This window comes from Parasteatoda tepidariorum, chromosome 9 (assembly GCF_043381705.1).
Source record: "Parasteatoda tepidariorum isolate YZ-2023 chromosome 9, CAS_Ptep_4.0, whole genome shotgun sequence".
Taxonomy (NCBI): Eukaryota; Metazoa; Arthropoda; class Arachnida; order Araneae; family Theridiidae; genus Parasteatoda; species Parasteatoda tepidariorum.
This window is the reverse complement of record NC_092212.1, coordinates 86,592,168-86,610,750: the sequence shown is the minus strand read 5'-3', so window position 1 is coordinate 86,610,750 and position 18,583 is coordinate 86,592,168. Positions and strand designations below refer to the sequence as shown.

Below are 18,583 nucleotides of genomic sequence, written 5' to 3'. Positions count from 1 at the left end.
AATATCTTAAAAATTAAAAAAGTTTCAAGCATTTTTCTAAGTAGTACTTTTTAAAAAAAAGCACAGAACGATCAGAGGTTTTTCACAAATTTCATTTTGTATCATATGACAAAATTTAATAACAATTGATAATACTTTACAATAATAGTCCGGAAACTAAACTTTGATGGAATAGGGAAAGAAAGCATGCAAAATAAAACATGGGGAGTGATCCCCCACAATGACGGTCTCATTTTTAATTAATCTTGCATAATAATACAGGATGAAAGTTGTTGATAATTCCTTATCGTTTTGAGCTTTTTTTCAAAAAAGCACAGAAACTGTTAACAAAACCACTTGAAACTTTTCAAATTTTTAAGTTATACAAATATATTTTTTATCATTAGTTGCCAAATAGGATTTCCTACAAAATGATTAAGGAACTTCTTTAAATTTTTCTGCACATGCGCAATAGTATAAAAGAACTAGCTACGCAATAAAGAACGCAATAGTATAAAGAACGCTCGCGCACTTTTTAACGACTTTTTTTTTTAAATTTTAAATCAACAATTTTGTAATCAATTTTAAATTTCTTCAAAAATTTTATTCTGTTCCATTGAATATTTATAAAATTACAGAAAAAAAAACGCAAGGCGATAAATTTAGTTTTTTGTAAAAATGCACACATTTCCATAAATATTTACACTAGGTTTACAAAACTTAATGCAGTTATTAAAAATAACAACTGAAGTAAGTAATCGATACATGTTACAAGTTTTTTGTTTGATTTTCTGCCATCGGGTGTTTAAAAATACTTGTTTTCTCTCGTAATTTATTGTTGGTCTTCCAAACTTCTATAAACTTTAAATCATATGGTTGAGTATGAAAAAGGGCATGATCTAAACACCTCTAAAGTTACAAAATAATCCTTTAAAGTATTTCCTGAAAAATTATAAAAAGAATGTCAAAAACTAAAAGTGTCCTTTCCATTTTTGCGGGGTAATGTATAAGTTTTATCCGTAACAGATATTATTACCTTTTTGTCATAAATCATTACTCAATAGATACTTTTTGATATCGCCTAAAATTTTCCGTTTAAACAAATAATAAAAATAAATAATTGATTTCCTTCACATAATAACCAAATAAAAATATTTTTTACCCATATATTCTTCTTTTCACTTATCTTTTATTTCTTTCATTTCATAATTTAATTTTCAGATTTGCTAAAATTGAACAACACCGTTCGAAACTCATGGGACATGATGAATACGATTCAAAATAAAATTGAACATCGTTGGTAAAACTATTGTCAGTAACAAACAGAAATCGCATGATTAAAACAGAAAAAGTCGTCAATTAATTCTATGTATTATATATATTCCGTAAATTAAAAGGAACTATAGTTACTTTCTATGGATAAACTATCATTGAATTTTTAACAATTTTTTTACTCGATTCTAATTATTTTTATTTTAACAGGTCTTAAACAGAGCAGCGGTTACCAATTCTTTTCGGTTATGAAACCATAAATAATTGACCATTATTTGGTGGAACCCTTGACTTTATCTTTATAAATAATCTTTATTAGTAATTGCAAACACGCTAACTAATAAGACTTTTAATTATTTTGAAAAATATTTGATGTGGAATAAGGTCTAGCTTAGGTCTAAATTTTTTTGGTGTATATGTTATAACGTTAATGATCGAATTGGGTGATTGGTGACTTCTACCGGTAAATGTGCTCCAGTCCCACTGCCCGGTATACATTTGCCCGGTATGCCCTACAGCAATGTATATTTTAAGGTCAAGTACCCAGTAGGCATTTAATCGGTTCTCCGAACACTGATGTTTCTCCTAATCTATCCTCAGCAAATATTAAAATATCAAATAAATACATATAACAATATCAACGAATATATTAATATCAAGTCTGATATAACAAATATTTCGGACATTCATCAAAGCGACTGCGTGATTGTTGACATTCACTTGTGAAAGTCGGCATTCTCTTGATTTCGGTCTATCACGGAAACATATAAATGGGAAGCAAACATTATTAAATAAATGAAGATCTGAAAGTATAATTAAACAAATAATAAACTAAAAGTAATATTAGAATAATTTAAATTATGGTTTCGTTGAAATAAAAAAAAAATTGCAAATTTTCAGAATTATGAAACTTTTTGAAGTTTTTGCAGTTTCTTTATTTATTGATTTATTTTATTTTGAATGATACAGACTAATAAATGTTTATCTTTTGTGTTATTCATTTGACACAATGTTACTGGAAAAATATATGCGTATTCATGCTATTAAATTTCGCTTTTTTTCATCGGTATTTTACTGAAAAATTTCATAAAGATAACAGTTGCACTAAATAAATAATAAAGTATTAATCAGATCTAGTAAATCTAATTATGATAACAAGTCTAAATATCATCACTTAATATAATTATAGTTTTCGAAACTCTAAAGATTCAAACAGCTAGTTTTTAAAAAACAATTTCAAAAAAGTTTTTTCTTTTCAAACAGCTAGTTTTTTCTTTAGCAGAAATTTTTTTTTTCTAACTTTCTGAACATTTTGAATATTTCAACGAAACCCTAGGGTTCCGCGGAACACCATTCGGGAACCACTGTTATAGAGATGTAATGAGAATAAAACTTAGTTTAGTACATTCATGATTGCGTCAATGGAGGAAAATAGAAACTTTACCGATAAAATGTTTCGCTGCGACCCGTCGGCACCAACCGCCGTCCTGTAACCGTGACTCACAGTTTCGTCATCACCTTTTTGCAGGTATTTCTCTTGATCTGTGACGCATTCTGCTGTTGTCGGGAGTGATCAGAATAAGGGTTGTCCATCCATGTCAGCATTTGAACAACCCATTCAGACCCATATATTTATTAATCTTTTTCTGGATACACGAAATCAATAAAAATTTAGTTCGCAATATTAATTTACGAACAAATCTCGTTAAACAAGTTCGCAGAAACCCCCCTCACCCCCAGAAAAAAACACAATGAGAAGGAACGGGCTCAAGGTCGCAGGTTTCCCCACCTCTGCCCAAAACGGTGACTTTGTGATTTCATCCTCCCCACCCTTTAAATTTTCTTTCCCATCTAGAATTACGTTTTATTTTCCCCACTCTTTACATTGAAAAAGAATCGTAAACGGCTGTGTGTTTTGGGTGTTCAACGCTACGTTACTTACAACTTTACGTTATAGATTATTTTACTGCTCAAAAACAAAATCATTCCGAACTAGAAAAACCCAGATGTCCTACGATGAATTTTAACCCCTAGAGCCATCTGTGCTTAGCCATCCATAGAAAAATATACTAGGAGTTCGCTAAATTAAAAAAAATAATTATTCAAGAGTTATTAAGTATGTATTAAAAAATACCAAGAGGGCCACTCTGTAGCTCACAGAAACACAAATAAGTAGTTAAAATTTAAAATGCAAAAAGAGACATATTTATTTGTAAACTAAATCCGAGGTTTTTTAGAAATCCCAAAATTCACAATTTTAATTACTTCTTTTGCGAATTATGTATGACGTTACGTTTATTTGCTGCGCAAAAACTATTAATCATAGAGACGAAGGGGTGTAGAAAAATTTACAAGAAATACGATAGAATAAAAAAATAAATAAAAATCGATAATTAGTTTAGGAAATATTCATTGTTAAAAAAAAATTTGTGTCGTCTTTTTGGGAATAGATAAAAACAAAACAATTTTAAATTCCGACAGTAATTTAAAATTTTAAAATTGTTCAATTTTTTTTTAAAAAATCTTTTGTCATGATGTACATAACTGCAAAAAATATAAATGATTTTACGTCAATATAAATGATTAATTTTTTTCCCAAAACAACTATTCGAAACTTAAACAAATGAAACAGACAGCAACGTTTAACGAGAACACACAAACACTTAAGCAAAGTGCGTAGAATTAATTAGGTGTGGGACCTCCTTGACTTACTTCAAAAAATGTAAATGAAAAACAAAAACGCTACGGTAAAGAGATATTCAGGTATTTATAACCATAATTTTTTTTTTTTAAATTCAAAATAATAAAATACTGTATTGAAACATAGCATATACTTCTCAAATTGAAATGAAAATAACTCACTATCTTGAAAAAATTAAATCCAAAATTTAGTTAGGTAGATACTTTTTATGTCGCACTTGAGCTGCACAATGGGCTATTGGCGACGGTCTGGGAAACTTCTCTGAGGTTGATCGGAAAGACATGACATTGCAATTTTGATTCTCCACTTAGAAGATGGCTCATCTGCTTTGGTAGCCCGGCGACCATTGCACGAAGTCGAGCACTTTACGGTAGAACAGTTTAACGAGGACCGATACCGCACACTCTCGGTCCATACGCAGATTGATCAGGAAGTCATCCACCCGCACACTGACCGCAGCCAGTGATGCTTGACTTCGGTGTTCTACTGTGAACCGTGTCCTCACTATCAGTCCACTGCGGGACCCAAAGTTTAGTCATTATTTACAAGAAAAAGTGGGGGGAAAATGTGCTATAACTTTTGAAGAAAATCCTCTCGATTTTCTGTTTTATTTACAGTGAGTGTTGGGAATTATTTAAGTAGAGTGGATTAAAAGCGATTCCTGTTGAAGAAAAAAAAAGTGTGGGAGGCTTGTTACTCACAGAATAATTGGTTATCTATTTCTATTTTGCCTTTTCCTTCACTTTATTTTTGAATAGACAATCATTGTAATAACATATTTCTCTCTTTTTTAAATAAGTACAGTTCTTCACTCATATTTCCTACGTAGCGTTTTAAATCGTACACAATACAGTCTTGACTGCAATCAATCATTTGCGAAATCTTTTATTGAAATCTAGGCGAAATAATTTGAACTACATTTTATTGAGCATCCAAACTTCTTCTCTCATTTAGCATCCATTGAAAGGATAGCATTGCGTCATTCTCTTGGAGCTGTTCTGAGTATAAAGCTCTTTTTCCCCTTCCCATCTTGTAAACTTTTTATTATCGTTTTCAGGATGTTTATTTTGTTTTTTACTTAAAAGCGAATCATTCGGCAGCAGCAAAGATTTTTTAATAATAAAATAGAATATATAAGGAAAAATGATGTCTTGATAATTTTAAGAGTTTTAATTTATTTTTTTCACAAAAATTCAATTTTCCGATTTTTCTTCTTCTTTTGAAAAGAATAAAATTATACTGTTAACAAAGAGAACTAACTAATTTAATACTATGCAGTTGTCCTTTTCTTATTTTAAAAGTTAAGTTTCATAATGCCTTGAACTAACGAAAACGGATTTGGATGATAGCGCAAAAATAAAGATATGTTTACTAAAAATCAAAAAACATACAAATGTATAATGCTTAACTATAGTGTGTCTACCACTACAAAAATACAATTCCAATTCACTAGTATATAAGACATGTTAACTCGATTCTATGATGGGGTACCTTTCTCATAGATGAAGGTTGACATAGTCGATATGACTATCCCCACATTTTGAAAAATGCTTATCCTTAGAATTGCATTCGTATCATTTTGTCAGAAAGAGAAATAAATTAAATTTCCAAAATGATGCCAGTTTTTTTTCCCCTCATCATTTGGGTGACGATACCTTTTATTTTATATGTTGTGAAAGATACTGCTGTAAAGATTAAATGCACAGCGTCAGTCTTTTAGTGACAAGCTTTTGATGGTTGAGTTTGGTAAGGAGAAAAGCTACTAAGCAACATTTTTCCGATGAATATACCTTGAAATCTCCAAGAAAGACAACCTCTGTGTAGTGACCACCTCTATTTACGACCACTATTGGGAGGGATGGAATTTTTTCCATTGACTTTATGTAGAAGAAAACGTTTAGGAGTGACCATCAAAACCTCCCGCACCGAACTTCCGCGCCAAATGCGGAAAAGGCCAAACACGGAAACACGATAAAATTTTAACAAAACAAGTAAATTCGAATGTATTCAAAATATTTCTGATTGTCTCTTATTTAGGGAACTCTTTTTGATGATTTTTGAGAGAGATTGACAACCTCGTGTTACTGTCAGAATGTACGAAAGACGATGCATCAATGATTTAGTCTTGAGCCGTGATTGATCAGGGAATAAAGCGTTCTCCTTCCAATGAGGTGAACTGGGTTCGTATACCGGCGATGGCTGGTCGATACGAATTCCTCATCCGGCTGGCACTGACCACAGTGCTGATGTAAAATTACCTCAGTGGTAAACGGATCATGTGTTAGAGTCCCCTCGCCGTCAGGCTAACAGTGGGAGGTTTTCCAGTCCATGTAACGCAAATGCGGGTTAGTTCCATCAAAAAGTCCACCACGAAGGCAAATTTCTCACAACACTTGATCCAGGAGTTTCCTTGTCTTCTGGATTGGATTCATGGAGCTGTACACAGTATTCGTAAACTCAAAAACTTGTTCAACGACTGTTATAAAGTAAAAATAAATGATTTAGTCTCAGTGTTCAAAGTAAAATTAGAAAAAAAAAAGAATATTTTACCAAAAAACTAAGCATCTCAACCAAAACCCTCATTTCTAAAAGTAAATAAATTTTTATGATATAAAACTAAATGAAAACTTATACAAAAAACATAATTGCCTATTTACTTCAAATAGTTCAATCATTCATAATCGGTACATTTCTTTTTACATATAATTATACCATTAGGGACCATTTTTATTGACGCTAAATTTTGTTTATCGATCTGGTTTTTATGACGCCAACACAAGGGGCATTTCTGCTCTGAGTAAATGACACTGAGTAAAAGTAAAATTCTTTGCAAAAAATCCCGTACCTTCGATAACATTTTACTTATGTACTTCGATAAAGTGAATGGAGTTAACCTCTAAGAACGGATAACCTCCACTTTATTGTGGAACCGAGAGGTTTTACTAACTTTCTGTATGCACTCTTCTCTCGTTTTCAAGGGTATTGTTTCAGAGTGGGGAAATGGATGAAATGCTTATTGGATTTATGTGGGAGTCGTTTGCAGTTTGCTGGACAGTTGTTTTGTAGTTCATTTACGTAGCACTAGAGCTACACAATGGGCTATTGGCAACTGTCTGGGAAACATCTCTGAAGATGATCCGAAGACATGCCATCACAATTTTGATCTTTTGCACAGGGGATGGCACACGAACTTCGGTAGCCCGACGACCTGCGCGATGTCCAGCACTTTGTGGTAGAACAGTTTAAACTAGGATCGATACCGTTCACCCTCGGACTTGCTGGATAATACTTTGCATTTATTTTGCCAGTGTTGCATTTGTTTATTTAAATGTCGCGAACATTTTATAATACTATGTTCAGATAATATCAATGATAATATACTGTTAATTTCAGCGTATTTAATGGCAACATTGGTTTTACCTGACTTTTTAATTAAATGTCTTAACGAGGGAAAATCCCCCATTTCATATACTCTAGGGAAGAGCTTTCTCTTGTTGTCGGTTCTAAATAGGTAGTGTCAAAACGTTTTTACTTTTTTCTTCATTATCTGGCATATTATGTTTGTTCAACCTGAATGACAGTTAAGCATAAACTTAACACAGGACCACAGAAGATTTAAGCTATGATGAACATTTCCACTTTATGAATAAATTTGTCCTCTTCTTTCACCCTTCTTTATTTTAAACATCTTATAATTATTTGGTTCTTTTTTTAAAATCAGATTTAAGGACCGTTCATACTGCATGCGCTTCGCTCACCTGCGGCTGCTGTCGAGAGAAAAAGACAATCTGATCGGTCAGATTTTCGTTGGAGAATTTATATCATCAATTAGGTTTTCGGAATCTTCGAGGGCGATCGGAGGTGCGTGAATCGCAGCAGTGACATAAATCGGTAGATAGTATTACAATTCTAGACAAAGGATGCTTTACATAGAATTTCAACACTAGGATTACGGGACGCATTTCGAATTTTATAAGGAAAATTACAACACCCGCTTGTGTTTTTATTTTATCTCTTGTCATGACTTTTATCCAACGATCGTGGTAAATATTATTGAAGTTTATTTTCGTCAAAAGCGTTGAAATATTGAAATTCTCTTTGTGGTATACCTATCTCTATGGATATGCGTCAATTTGACGCGATCGTAATTTAGACAAAATTTTGAATAAACATGCAAACATCACATCAATAATAAATAGGAATGTACCGACAATACTTCGATCCGTTATCCAATATCGTTATCTCAAATGAAACAATAATAGACATACCCCAGAAACAATAGCATATTGCAATGAGACAAAGTTTGGAGTCGACGTAGTAGACCAAATGGCTCGCAAATCTACCACCAACTCAGCATCTTCTCGATGGTCTCTCCAGGTGTTCTTCAACTATTTAGATTTAGTGGCAATAAACGCATGGATCTTATACACAGAGTGTACTGGGTCAAAATTACCCAGAAAGGATTTTCTATTGCAGTTGGCCAAAGAACTTGCAGAAGGAGAAAAGAAAAAATACAAAAACAGATTAAAATCACCCACCATCTAATACTTCGGGAGAACGCAAGACTTGCCAAATTGGCTTTCGTAAAAGAAACAGGATCAATAACACCTGTAAAATATGTGATAAGGCTGTTTGATATGTGAAAGCGTACAAACAAAATTAAGTATTGGTGTAAAAGATGCGAGTATAAATGTATAATAAAATTATTGAATAATAATAACTTTCCGTAAATATAAATATATCTCATTTTTTTCCTATATAATTACATTACTTTCTAAGAGCTGTTATATGTACTAATCTTTCATGCGTCAAATTGACTCGTGTTCGCAGAGATAGGTATATAAGAAACGTCCATAAACCTAGTGTTAAAACGTCAGTTTAGTTTAAAAGGTGCATTTATGGGCCCTTAATTTATTTGTGTGGATAATGTTTCGCTGTTATTATTGTCCATTTTGAGCTAACACTTTTTGTGTCTTAGGAACTACGTGTTTCATTTGTTGAACAGATTCAAAATTTTATGCACACAAGAATGGATGATTGACTGAATGTAAACAATAACTAGCTTCCTGAAACGGGAAGAAATTTAGAAAACTTCCGGTGTATCTCTCCGCTTCCCTGCCAGATGTTTACGAGGCGAAGTGTGAACAGGCTTAATATTCTTGTAAGTTTCGTTAATGAAATTTTTGTTTAAATTTACGCTTAATTTCACCATTCATAAGAGTTTCCTGTAATTTATAAATTCGAACTGGTTGTGAACCTAAAAGAAATTTAATAAAATTAATATCACAACATAAATTAAATGAAAGGTTTGTCATGTTTTGAGTGTTATAAATTATTTGGCTATACTTTTGTAAAATATGAAAGTTAATTATTTTTTGGCTTGCATCTTGAAGGATATGAGATGCTTGCGGAGTATTCCAAATTCCTATATTGTTTGCTTCGTTGAAATTTAAAAATCAATCGGTAACGCGAAAGTCTTACTACGAATTTTAACCCCTAGCGCCATCTGTGTTTAGCTTTACATGGTCAATCATCCATAACTTATGTTTTTTTTCCAATATACATTCGTATTACACAAAAATAACTGAGTTGTTTAAGATACACTTAATGAATAGACTGGATTTGTTTAATAATAATTTTCTTAATTGGTAAGAGAATTGAATGAAATAACAGCCAGTTCCATCAAAAGCATTTCGCACAAATAGGTTGTAAAATTTGTTAGTTCAAATAATATCGAAGATTTAAAATTGCAAATCGCATTCTAGGATATTTCTTTTATTAGCTACAGCTTTTTATGCTTGTTCCTTTGTTAACAATGAATTCGTAGGTGAAAAATACGTAAAAATGTTTATCTAGAAAATTGAAAAATGCAGTTTCCTTTCGAAAAAGGATTGTTCAATGACTTCTTCTACAAACGCACTTGATGAATGGTCGAGGATGTGGTTGTTATCCTTCATTGCCACATTACTGCTGCGATCGCTTTGCTTAGCGTCAATATTTCACATCAGAATACAGGGTTTGTCACAAAAGTGTTGGCTTTCTTTCAATTGAGCGAGTCTGGGCTATTTTTGATCGGTATAGGGGACACTCAGCACATGCATGGTGGATTATTTTATTTCTTCCGACCACCCTGAGTATAAGAAACTTAGTCCGAGCCACTATAGTTCAGAGGATAGAGCGTTAACCTTCCAATGAGGTGAACCGGGTTCGAATCTCATGCGATGACTGGTCGATACGATTTCCGCATCCGGCTTTTGTCGACCTGAGTACTGACGTGAAATATCCTCAGTGGTCGACAGATCATGGGCTACAGTCGCCTTGTCACCAGGGTGTTCTCGCGTCTTCCTCTCAATGTGACGCAAATGCTGGTTAGTTCTGTTAAAACGTCCTCCGCAAAGTTAAATTTCTCCCATTACTTAATCCAGGAGTTTCCTTGTCTTCTGGATTAGTTTTAAAATGACAAGACTACGGAGTTGAACACTTGTTGTTGTAAACTCAAATTTGTATCGGCTTTTCAAGGGTGGTTATAAGAAAAATAAATTAAAAAAAGAAACTTTGTCCTGAAATTCATTTTCTTCTTCGGTGTAAGCCTCCAATTGTGTCTCCATTGCTATCAAGTTTCGTGAAAGTTTGCAAGCGAAATTTCGCATTAAAAATTAAGAGCTTTATAGTGATGATTGTTTATCGTAACGCTGAGTCAAGGCAGTATTTGAAGGCTATAAAGAGATTGGCCATGAAATCTGTGACATCAAACCAACAAAAACATGATGCAACATGTAGCTAAATTAGTGAACTCACGCATATACATGCGTTAAACATTCCAAAAAGTTCGGACACTAGACACGATTGGAAACTTCACCACGAACTCGTCACTTCGCAATCGTCGTGATCCACTCTCCTCAACGTTTTGCGGCCGGCAAACGAACAAAAAGTTTATTACAATCCACCATACTGTTCTGACGTAGCTCTCCCAAAATTCTTTCCACTCTCGCTGTTATAAACTGGTCAGCATTTCGGATTGAGTCAGAGAGGTTGTAAAGGACATTTCCGCAAAAAATCTGAAATTTGATATCTGAAAATATCGCCGGAAGATTATCTTAAGAGTATCGACCTCTGAACATCTTGTCGGAAGTGAAGTATTAAGGCAAGAGAAGAGTGTTTTGAAACCTTTTAAGGTGTTGTATTGATTGACTAGGTTACATTACCTTTCGGACAAACCCTGTATTGTGCGAGACAGATCGTTTTGTGTATTCCATTGTTCCACTGTCAATATTCTATTGGCATATCAGAATATTCAATAGAAAAAAAGTAATGATATAACTCAACAAAAATGAGACTTGAATGTTGTACAAATCAATCACAGAGAGTCTTCAAATATCCATTCTCTGAAATCCTCCATTTTGAAAGCTGTTTTGCATAAAACGAACTCTTTTTCTGTCTCAGCGAGGATCTTCTTCAATTTATTTGCAAATTCATAATTTTACTGAGCACTATCATATATATGATCTTGATCTTCTTTTGCCCTTAGGGTAGAAATTGTTTTGTTATAAATTGTCTGCGTGCCGTCCTGAAAGAAGAAACTGCAATTAATAAATTATTCAAGTGTGCTAATTACTATACATAAATATAGCTCAGATTACAAACATTAACCACTTTCCTTATCACTTATTTTGAAAAAAAAAAAACTGCAAAAATCAACATATATTTTTATTTTATAAATAAATACAAGGAACTAAAACAAAACAAAATGTACAAGTTTTAACTTGAAATTAGATTCTTTTTTTTATGGGTAAGAAACATTTAATTTAAAATCAGTTTACTATCCCGAGTTACCTCGGGCAAATGATGTTGTTGTTAATTTACGTCGCACTAGAGCTGCACAATGGGTTATTGGCGACCGTCTGGGAAACATCCCGGAGGATGATCCAAAGACATGCCATCACAATTTTGATCCTCTGATGAGGGGATGGCCCCCCCCGCTTCAGTAGCCCGACTACCTGCGCGCGAAGTCGAGCACTTTACGGTAGAACAGTTTAACGAGGACCCATACGCAGACTGATCCAAGTGGTCACCCACCCGCAAACAGACCGTAGCCAGTGAAGCTTGACTTCGGTGATCTGCTGGGAACCGTGTCTTAACGATCAGTCCACTGCGGGACCTCGGACAAATGAAATAAGTTATATATGAGTCTTTGTATGATAGTTCTTAACACAAGGGACAACACAAAATGGTACTTTTCAAACGTCAGTGAAGGAATACGCCATTTTTTTAAAATGGCGTTATGTAAATTCAGCAACCATCGTATACACAATCACATAAAACACATGGACAGTCCAACAACTAAACTCCCAAATAAAACTTTACTTCCGATTACAGCAGATGTTTTTTTTTTGCTTTCGACCGAGTAAAAACGTGATGAAACAAAATGCACTGACAAATTCTGCTAAGCCCGAGTTTTCTCGGGATGATAAGTATTTGCAATATATACATATCCGAGTTAACTCGGGATAACCAGGGAAGCGGGAAGTGTTTAATTTGAACACATGAAGCAGAACAAATTTTTTTTAAATAATCTACATTGGAACGTTGTGCATTTAAGAACATTCAAAAGTATGAAATTTAGTAATAAAAGTTTTAAATATTTTCATTATCAAAACAAAATGATTCAATTAAACTGTTGTTTTGAGACTCGTTCAGAAATTAGTTTGCACCCATTTCCCATCTTTCTTTCTTACAAAAAACACTTTTTTGGTGATTCAATAATTTATTGGATTCTGTAAAATTCAAATTAGTTTAGGCCAAAAACAAAACTATTTCTTCAAGAATTAATAAGTTTTTTAAAAATGTAGGAGGAAAAAAAGGCTTTTAATAGATAATAATATAATAATAGTACAAGGCTGCAAAAAAAAAAGTAAACCGAAAGATTTAAAAACGTTGAAACTATTTTCGAAATAAAAAAAAAAGGAGGAAAAAAAATCACTTGATGTAACGTGCATAATAATTTTTAAATTCATATAATTTATTTAAGCTGACATTGTAATGTTTCTTTTTTATAGTTATAGGTACCTTTAACAAAATATTATTTACTAAATTATTTGTTTTTCTAACCCAAACATTATAAATGTTGAATGAACATTATTGTACGTACAGTGCGCGAAAAAACGGACAACTCTGAATAACGTTTGATCTAATGATCGAATCTTCACGTTCCATGACTCAATCTTAATGGTTGGAGGGGATAACCTCAAATATGCTAATTTTTTAGTGCAGACGATAGTTTGAGACTCAAACTCAAACACAAAAACGTACTTTTCCTGAATAAACATACCTTTTTTTCGATGGATTCCGATTTCTGACTCTCAAATCATAGAGCCGCAATCTGGGAAAAATTGTCCCAATAAGAGAGCGGTCCAACGTTTGGACCCCTTCATGTTAATTTGACTTTTTACATTTAAATTTTTCATCTCGAGAAATTTTTAAGAGAATTAAAAAAATTTTTTTGCACAATTATAAAATTTGTTTATCCAAAGATAATTCTATGCAAAATATAACTTTCAGTACACATTTATTATTTTTCATTAATTTATTTAATAATAGTCGATATTATTTAAAATGCGAAAAATTGTATACCATTTCAAATGGCGAAATACAAAACATAAACGAAAACGGTAGAATAGTTCCTGAGAGATTGAATTTTGAAAAAGTCGTATTTTTAAAATATAATTTCTCAGGAACTATTCGATCGATTTTGCTCAAATTTTGTATTTTCTCATGTCATACATTACATGAAACACATTCCTTAAAATTCTGTAAAAAATTGTATGCCTTATATTTCAAAATTCTTTCGACCATTATAAAATAAACTAATAAAAAATGGCAAATACTCACTAAAAATTGTTTTGGCATGGAAATTATCTTTAGCTGAATAAATTTTATATTTGTACTCAATTTTTTTTTTAAAATTTAAATAAATTTTTTTCGAGATAAGGCGAAATACGGAAAAAGTGAGATTAACATTAAGGGGTGCAAACTTTGGACCGCTCTCTTGACAATACTGAGACAATTTTCCAAAGTCCGAAATCCGAATCCGTCGAAAAAAGGTATGTTTATTTAATGAAAGTACGCTTTCGTGTCCGATTTTGTGACTTAAAATGAATCACTTAAAATAAATATTAACATATTTGAGGTCACCCCTTTGAACCTTTCAGATTGAGTCCTCGAACATAAAGATCCGATCTTTAGATCAAAAGTTATTCAGGGTGGTCCGTTTTTAACTTTGAGCTTTGTGCATCTTTAAATGAAACCGTATATTGCTGCAAAAAATCATAATTCTGATAAGTTTTTGTTTACCTGAAATAAGAAAAGAAAATATCATTAGTTTTGACAAGCTCTAAAAAAATAATGTCTGCTTCATTAGCTTTATTATAATAGAATATTTCTCATAAAAAAAAAAGTTAAACGTCATACCTTTTCATCCAATAGTTTATGCATTATTAAAGAAAGAAGCACTCGCAGCCAAAAGTTTTCTGAAGCAACGGCAATATGTTGGAATACGTAACTATTTATTAAATATAAAAATAAAAAATGTACCACATTCTCATGACTTGTGATTCGTCAACTTGATTCGTTCGTTTCCCGAAACAGAATTTATCAACAAAGAGAATTTAGCATCATTCCAAATTTTGGATAACTCAAATTTAACCGGATACTGGATGATAAAAAAAAGTTTTAAATTATTTCCTGACCGCATCAATATGATATTAATCCCATGGTATCGAAAGGGGTTTATCATTCATAAATATTTCAACAAGTTTCATATTTTATAACCGTAATTGAACAGCTGTAGTCATAAAGAGTGTAGTCACTCTTATGATATGTAAAGCTAAAGGTTATTATAGTTTGTCTATAGAAAGAACTCCCATCCTCTAAGGTTGCTCCCTGCTGCTATGCAGCACATTTCAAAATGGGGATTACCTTTCTCTTGGTGACCCAAGCCAACGCCTGTAAAATATTGACCCAACTTGATCAGAAAAGTTGAATCCCCAATCAAAGAATGAAACTGATATAAGCAAATTAAGAAAATAAAATTTAAAATTATAATAAGTCAAAATGGAAAAGTGCTAGAAACAGCTAAAATCAAATTTGTCTTAAAGAATTTAGACAGTTAGAAACACAAATCAAGCAACAAAAAAAAAGAAGAATTTCTTAAGATATGTATGCTAGCAAAAACAGGACATCATCAGGGTACTCACTGTCTGCTAGCACACAATCACTTTTTGGTATTACCACTGGCGACAAAAAAGCTCCTTTGTGTTAGCTGACAGTGTGTCCTGTAATGAATTGCTATTTTTGCTAACATACATATGTTTGGAAATTCTTTTTTCCTTGCTTGATTTGTGTTTTTAACTCTAATTAGTTGAACCTCGATTTCCATAGTAACCGCCACTGTTTCAGATGAATGGCGAGGGGAGTTCTTTCCCTAGACAGGCTAATTTTTTATGGGTAACATTACATGTGAGTAAAAATAATGGTAAGTAAAAGCATTACTTTTCCTATAAAGGCTCCTTTTCCCTCGGCCATCATTTGTATCGTTTCATAAGGAAGTGGATAGTGACCCAGTCTACTTGGATCCATGAGAGAACGGGTCTTGTCTATGTCCACATATCTCTGCAATGTGCCAACCATCGCCAGATGTTTCTCTGCCGCCAATGCTGCACAAATAACAATCACATAAAGAAAATACTCTCTTATTTTAAGAAATTGCCACTTAAATATCTGAAATATCATATTACAGCGTTTTTTAAAAAGTACTTAACCTTCTGCTTACTGCTGTTACATGTGATGGCCCAATATGCATGGGTCTGTCCAGACATTTTGTGAAAGGTCCGTTTTTGTAAAATTGTGAAAAAAACTCGTATTTGTGAATATAAAATAAACGTTAAGTCACATTCTTTCAACCAGGGTTAACTTTTGTGAATTTGTGCAAATAGGGTTCGTTATTGCAAAAAAACTTTTTCAAGGAGTTTTTAAATTGTAAAGAAATACAAGATTATGCCCAACACTGTAAAATTATAGTTAAAAAAATTAAATTTTAAGAAATAAACAGCAATTGCAGCTACTAAATTAGAGATGCAACATATAAATATTTGGTATTTAGCCTATACTGTCTGCCGAAGACAAAATTTAGTTCGCTTACATCTATCTTTCCCTGGGAGGGGTTTATTTGATTAACGAAACAATAATGAAGATAAACAAATTTGTGAAGGGTACGCTTTTATGAAAAGATATTTTGCGAAGGGTCCGTTAACGGACCCAAATTTCTTTTAAGCAGACCCCTGAAAGGGTTAAAGGTGGCTTATTTTTGATTTTCGCTTTTAAAAGCCCTTTATGGTGCTTTTTTGTTTGGGTGTTAATAAAAGGTGCTTTGATTTTTTTTGCTAGAAACTTTCTATTTAGATTTTGCTAGATTTGTTTGAAATTTTCGAGATTTACAAATCGAACTTTTATCATTACTAACCAAAAACGATTATCTACAAAATTATGGGAAATTTTTTTATAATTTTTTCTTTGCATGCATAGTATGAAAGTTAATTTTAATTTAAATTTTATTGTTTAATTTTATTAAATATTTTCAGAGTTATAGCAAGAAACCTAAGACAAATATATTATTTTTTTTAGTGAAAATTTAAATTTCGCCATAAATATTTAACCTATGCTTTCGAAATTTTATACATTTATAGCATTTTGTAACCAAAGCAAATGAGACAAGTACAAGCTTATTGCTATATTTTCTAACAGTGGGTGTTCAATTTTTTTTTCCGTTAGTAATTTATTGGCAGTCTGTCAAACCTCACAAATCTTCATGTTAAGTATGAGAAATTGCATGACCTAAACATCCTAAAAGTTATGAAATAAATTTCTTATAAAACACATAGAGAGTTAAAAAAATGTCAAAAACTTAAAGTGTCTCATGAATTATTGTAAGGTGGTGTATATATGAAAAACTTTAAACAATAAAAAAAAAATCGCATGCCTTAATTATAATTTATTACATAAAAAGTGCTTACAATTTTCTTAGTGCTTAAAAAATGCTTTAAAAGGAGCTTATTATTTTTTTAAAATTACCTACGCACATGCATTGGATTCCTTATTTTATCAATGTAATAGACTGTTCATTAAATTTTTTTTGCTACCACAAGAAGATTGCAACAGTATTATATATATAACAGTATATTTTTTTTTTAAAAGACTTTTGAGGATTCGGTATATTTTCTTGGTTTCCCGTCTCTGCCGAAAAATTTTCTTTTTAAATTAAAACTGTAATAATAACTGGCTAATATCAGGATTACCAGTCAAATCTGGAGAAAAAAAAATTCCCTGTGTTTTCCCTGTACATATTATACAGATTATATCCAGAGGAAACACACAATCACTGTGCTCTTCTATGAGCTGTATTAGTCTAGACATACTAGTTTTAATTGCTGGAAAAACTTAGATAAGAAAGGAACAGCTAAACATACTTGAAACCAGGGTTCGTGATTTTATTGATTTTTTTAAAAAAAATCAAAAGAGTCAGATTTTTTTGATTTAAATCGGATTTTTTTTTATTTAAATCAGATTTTGTTGATTTTCATTTAAATACACTGTAAGAACTTTAATTTATGATTAAAAAAATTATAAATGTTTAATCAAATTAACTTAATATTAAAACTATATTGTAACAATATTTTAGAAGCTCTAACTAAAATAACTTTTTTTCATTAGAATACATGGCTTTGAATGCATAGCAACCATTTTGAAACAAATGCATGATTAAAATTTAAAGACTAGATGAAATAGAGAATTTAAAGAATACTTCAGGGGTCAGTCTGGGTTTTTCTGAGAGGTACCTATTCTGTGAAAATTAAAAATTATATTATAGAATCAACACAAATATAGTAAAAATATAGATTTATCGTTTCTTACAAGACAAAAAAATAAAATTTTAAGAAAAAGTATTTTGTGTGATTATTCTATCATTTTTCCTAAAGTTGAATTCGTAAAGGTACCATTAAACGGTAGTAAATTTGGCTTGGACAGACCCCTGTACTTTAACTATTAAAACAAAGTTTCAGTTAGCAAACCATAACTTTAATTTAAAATTGTGATTTCTTTTTTTTTCTCTTGATTTTTAAAATGACAAAATAAATGTAGCAGACTGTGTTTATAAATGTAGTCATTCATCAAAAAATAAATAAATATTTAATCTATATATTTTTATATTAAAATATTCATTTTTAATTCTATATCAAAATAGATAAGTTAAGCTAAAAAAAAAATTAGAAAATCTATGTATTCATTGGAATTTTTTTTCGCAAAATTTCTTTATAGAAAATCAGATAATGTCAAAGATACTGTAAACATATTATGAGAAAAAAATACCAGTTAATAACCCTACTGCATCAAATAGACTTCGAAAGAGTTTGAAAGGGAAGAATGACACTATATTAGGAAAAAAAAATCTGAATTCATCAGCCCTTTTTTTTTTTTTTTTCTGTTTTTGGCATATTAGGGTAATTTCTTTTTAATATAACCTCAAGCTTCAGAAATATACATTTTCCACCAATAAAATATGATGTAGATTTTAATTCA

At 31.7% G+C, this 18,583-nt stretch overlaps 1 protein-coding gene across 12 annotated transcripts in view; it reads right to left on the bottom strand.

The window, feature by feature from the left end:
* Window positions 1-9,711: 9,711 nt before the first annotated feature.
* The window catches only part of LOC107445852 (cell adhesion molecule Dscam1), a 113,851-nt gene continuing 104,979 nt past the window's right edge, over window positions 9,712-18,583 (bottom strand). For all 12 annotated transcript variants that reach the window (XM_071185562.1, XM_071185559.1, XM_071185563.1 and 9 more), the window contains exons 14-15: window positions 15,500-15,663; window positions 9,712-11,519 (exon numbers count right to left, since the gene is read on the bottom strand). In XM_071185562.1, coding sequence (XP_071041663.1) covers window positions 11,433-11,519; window positions 15,500-15,663 — 251 coding nt within the window. In that variant the 3' untranslated portion in view covers window positions 9,712-11,432. The remainder of the gene's footprint in view (window positions 11,520-15,499; window positions 15,664-18,583) is intronic.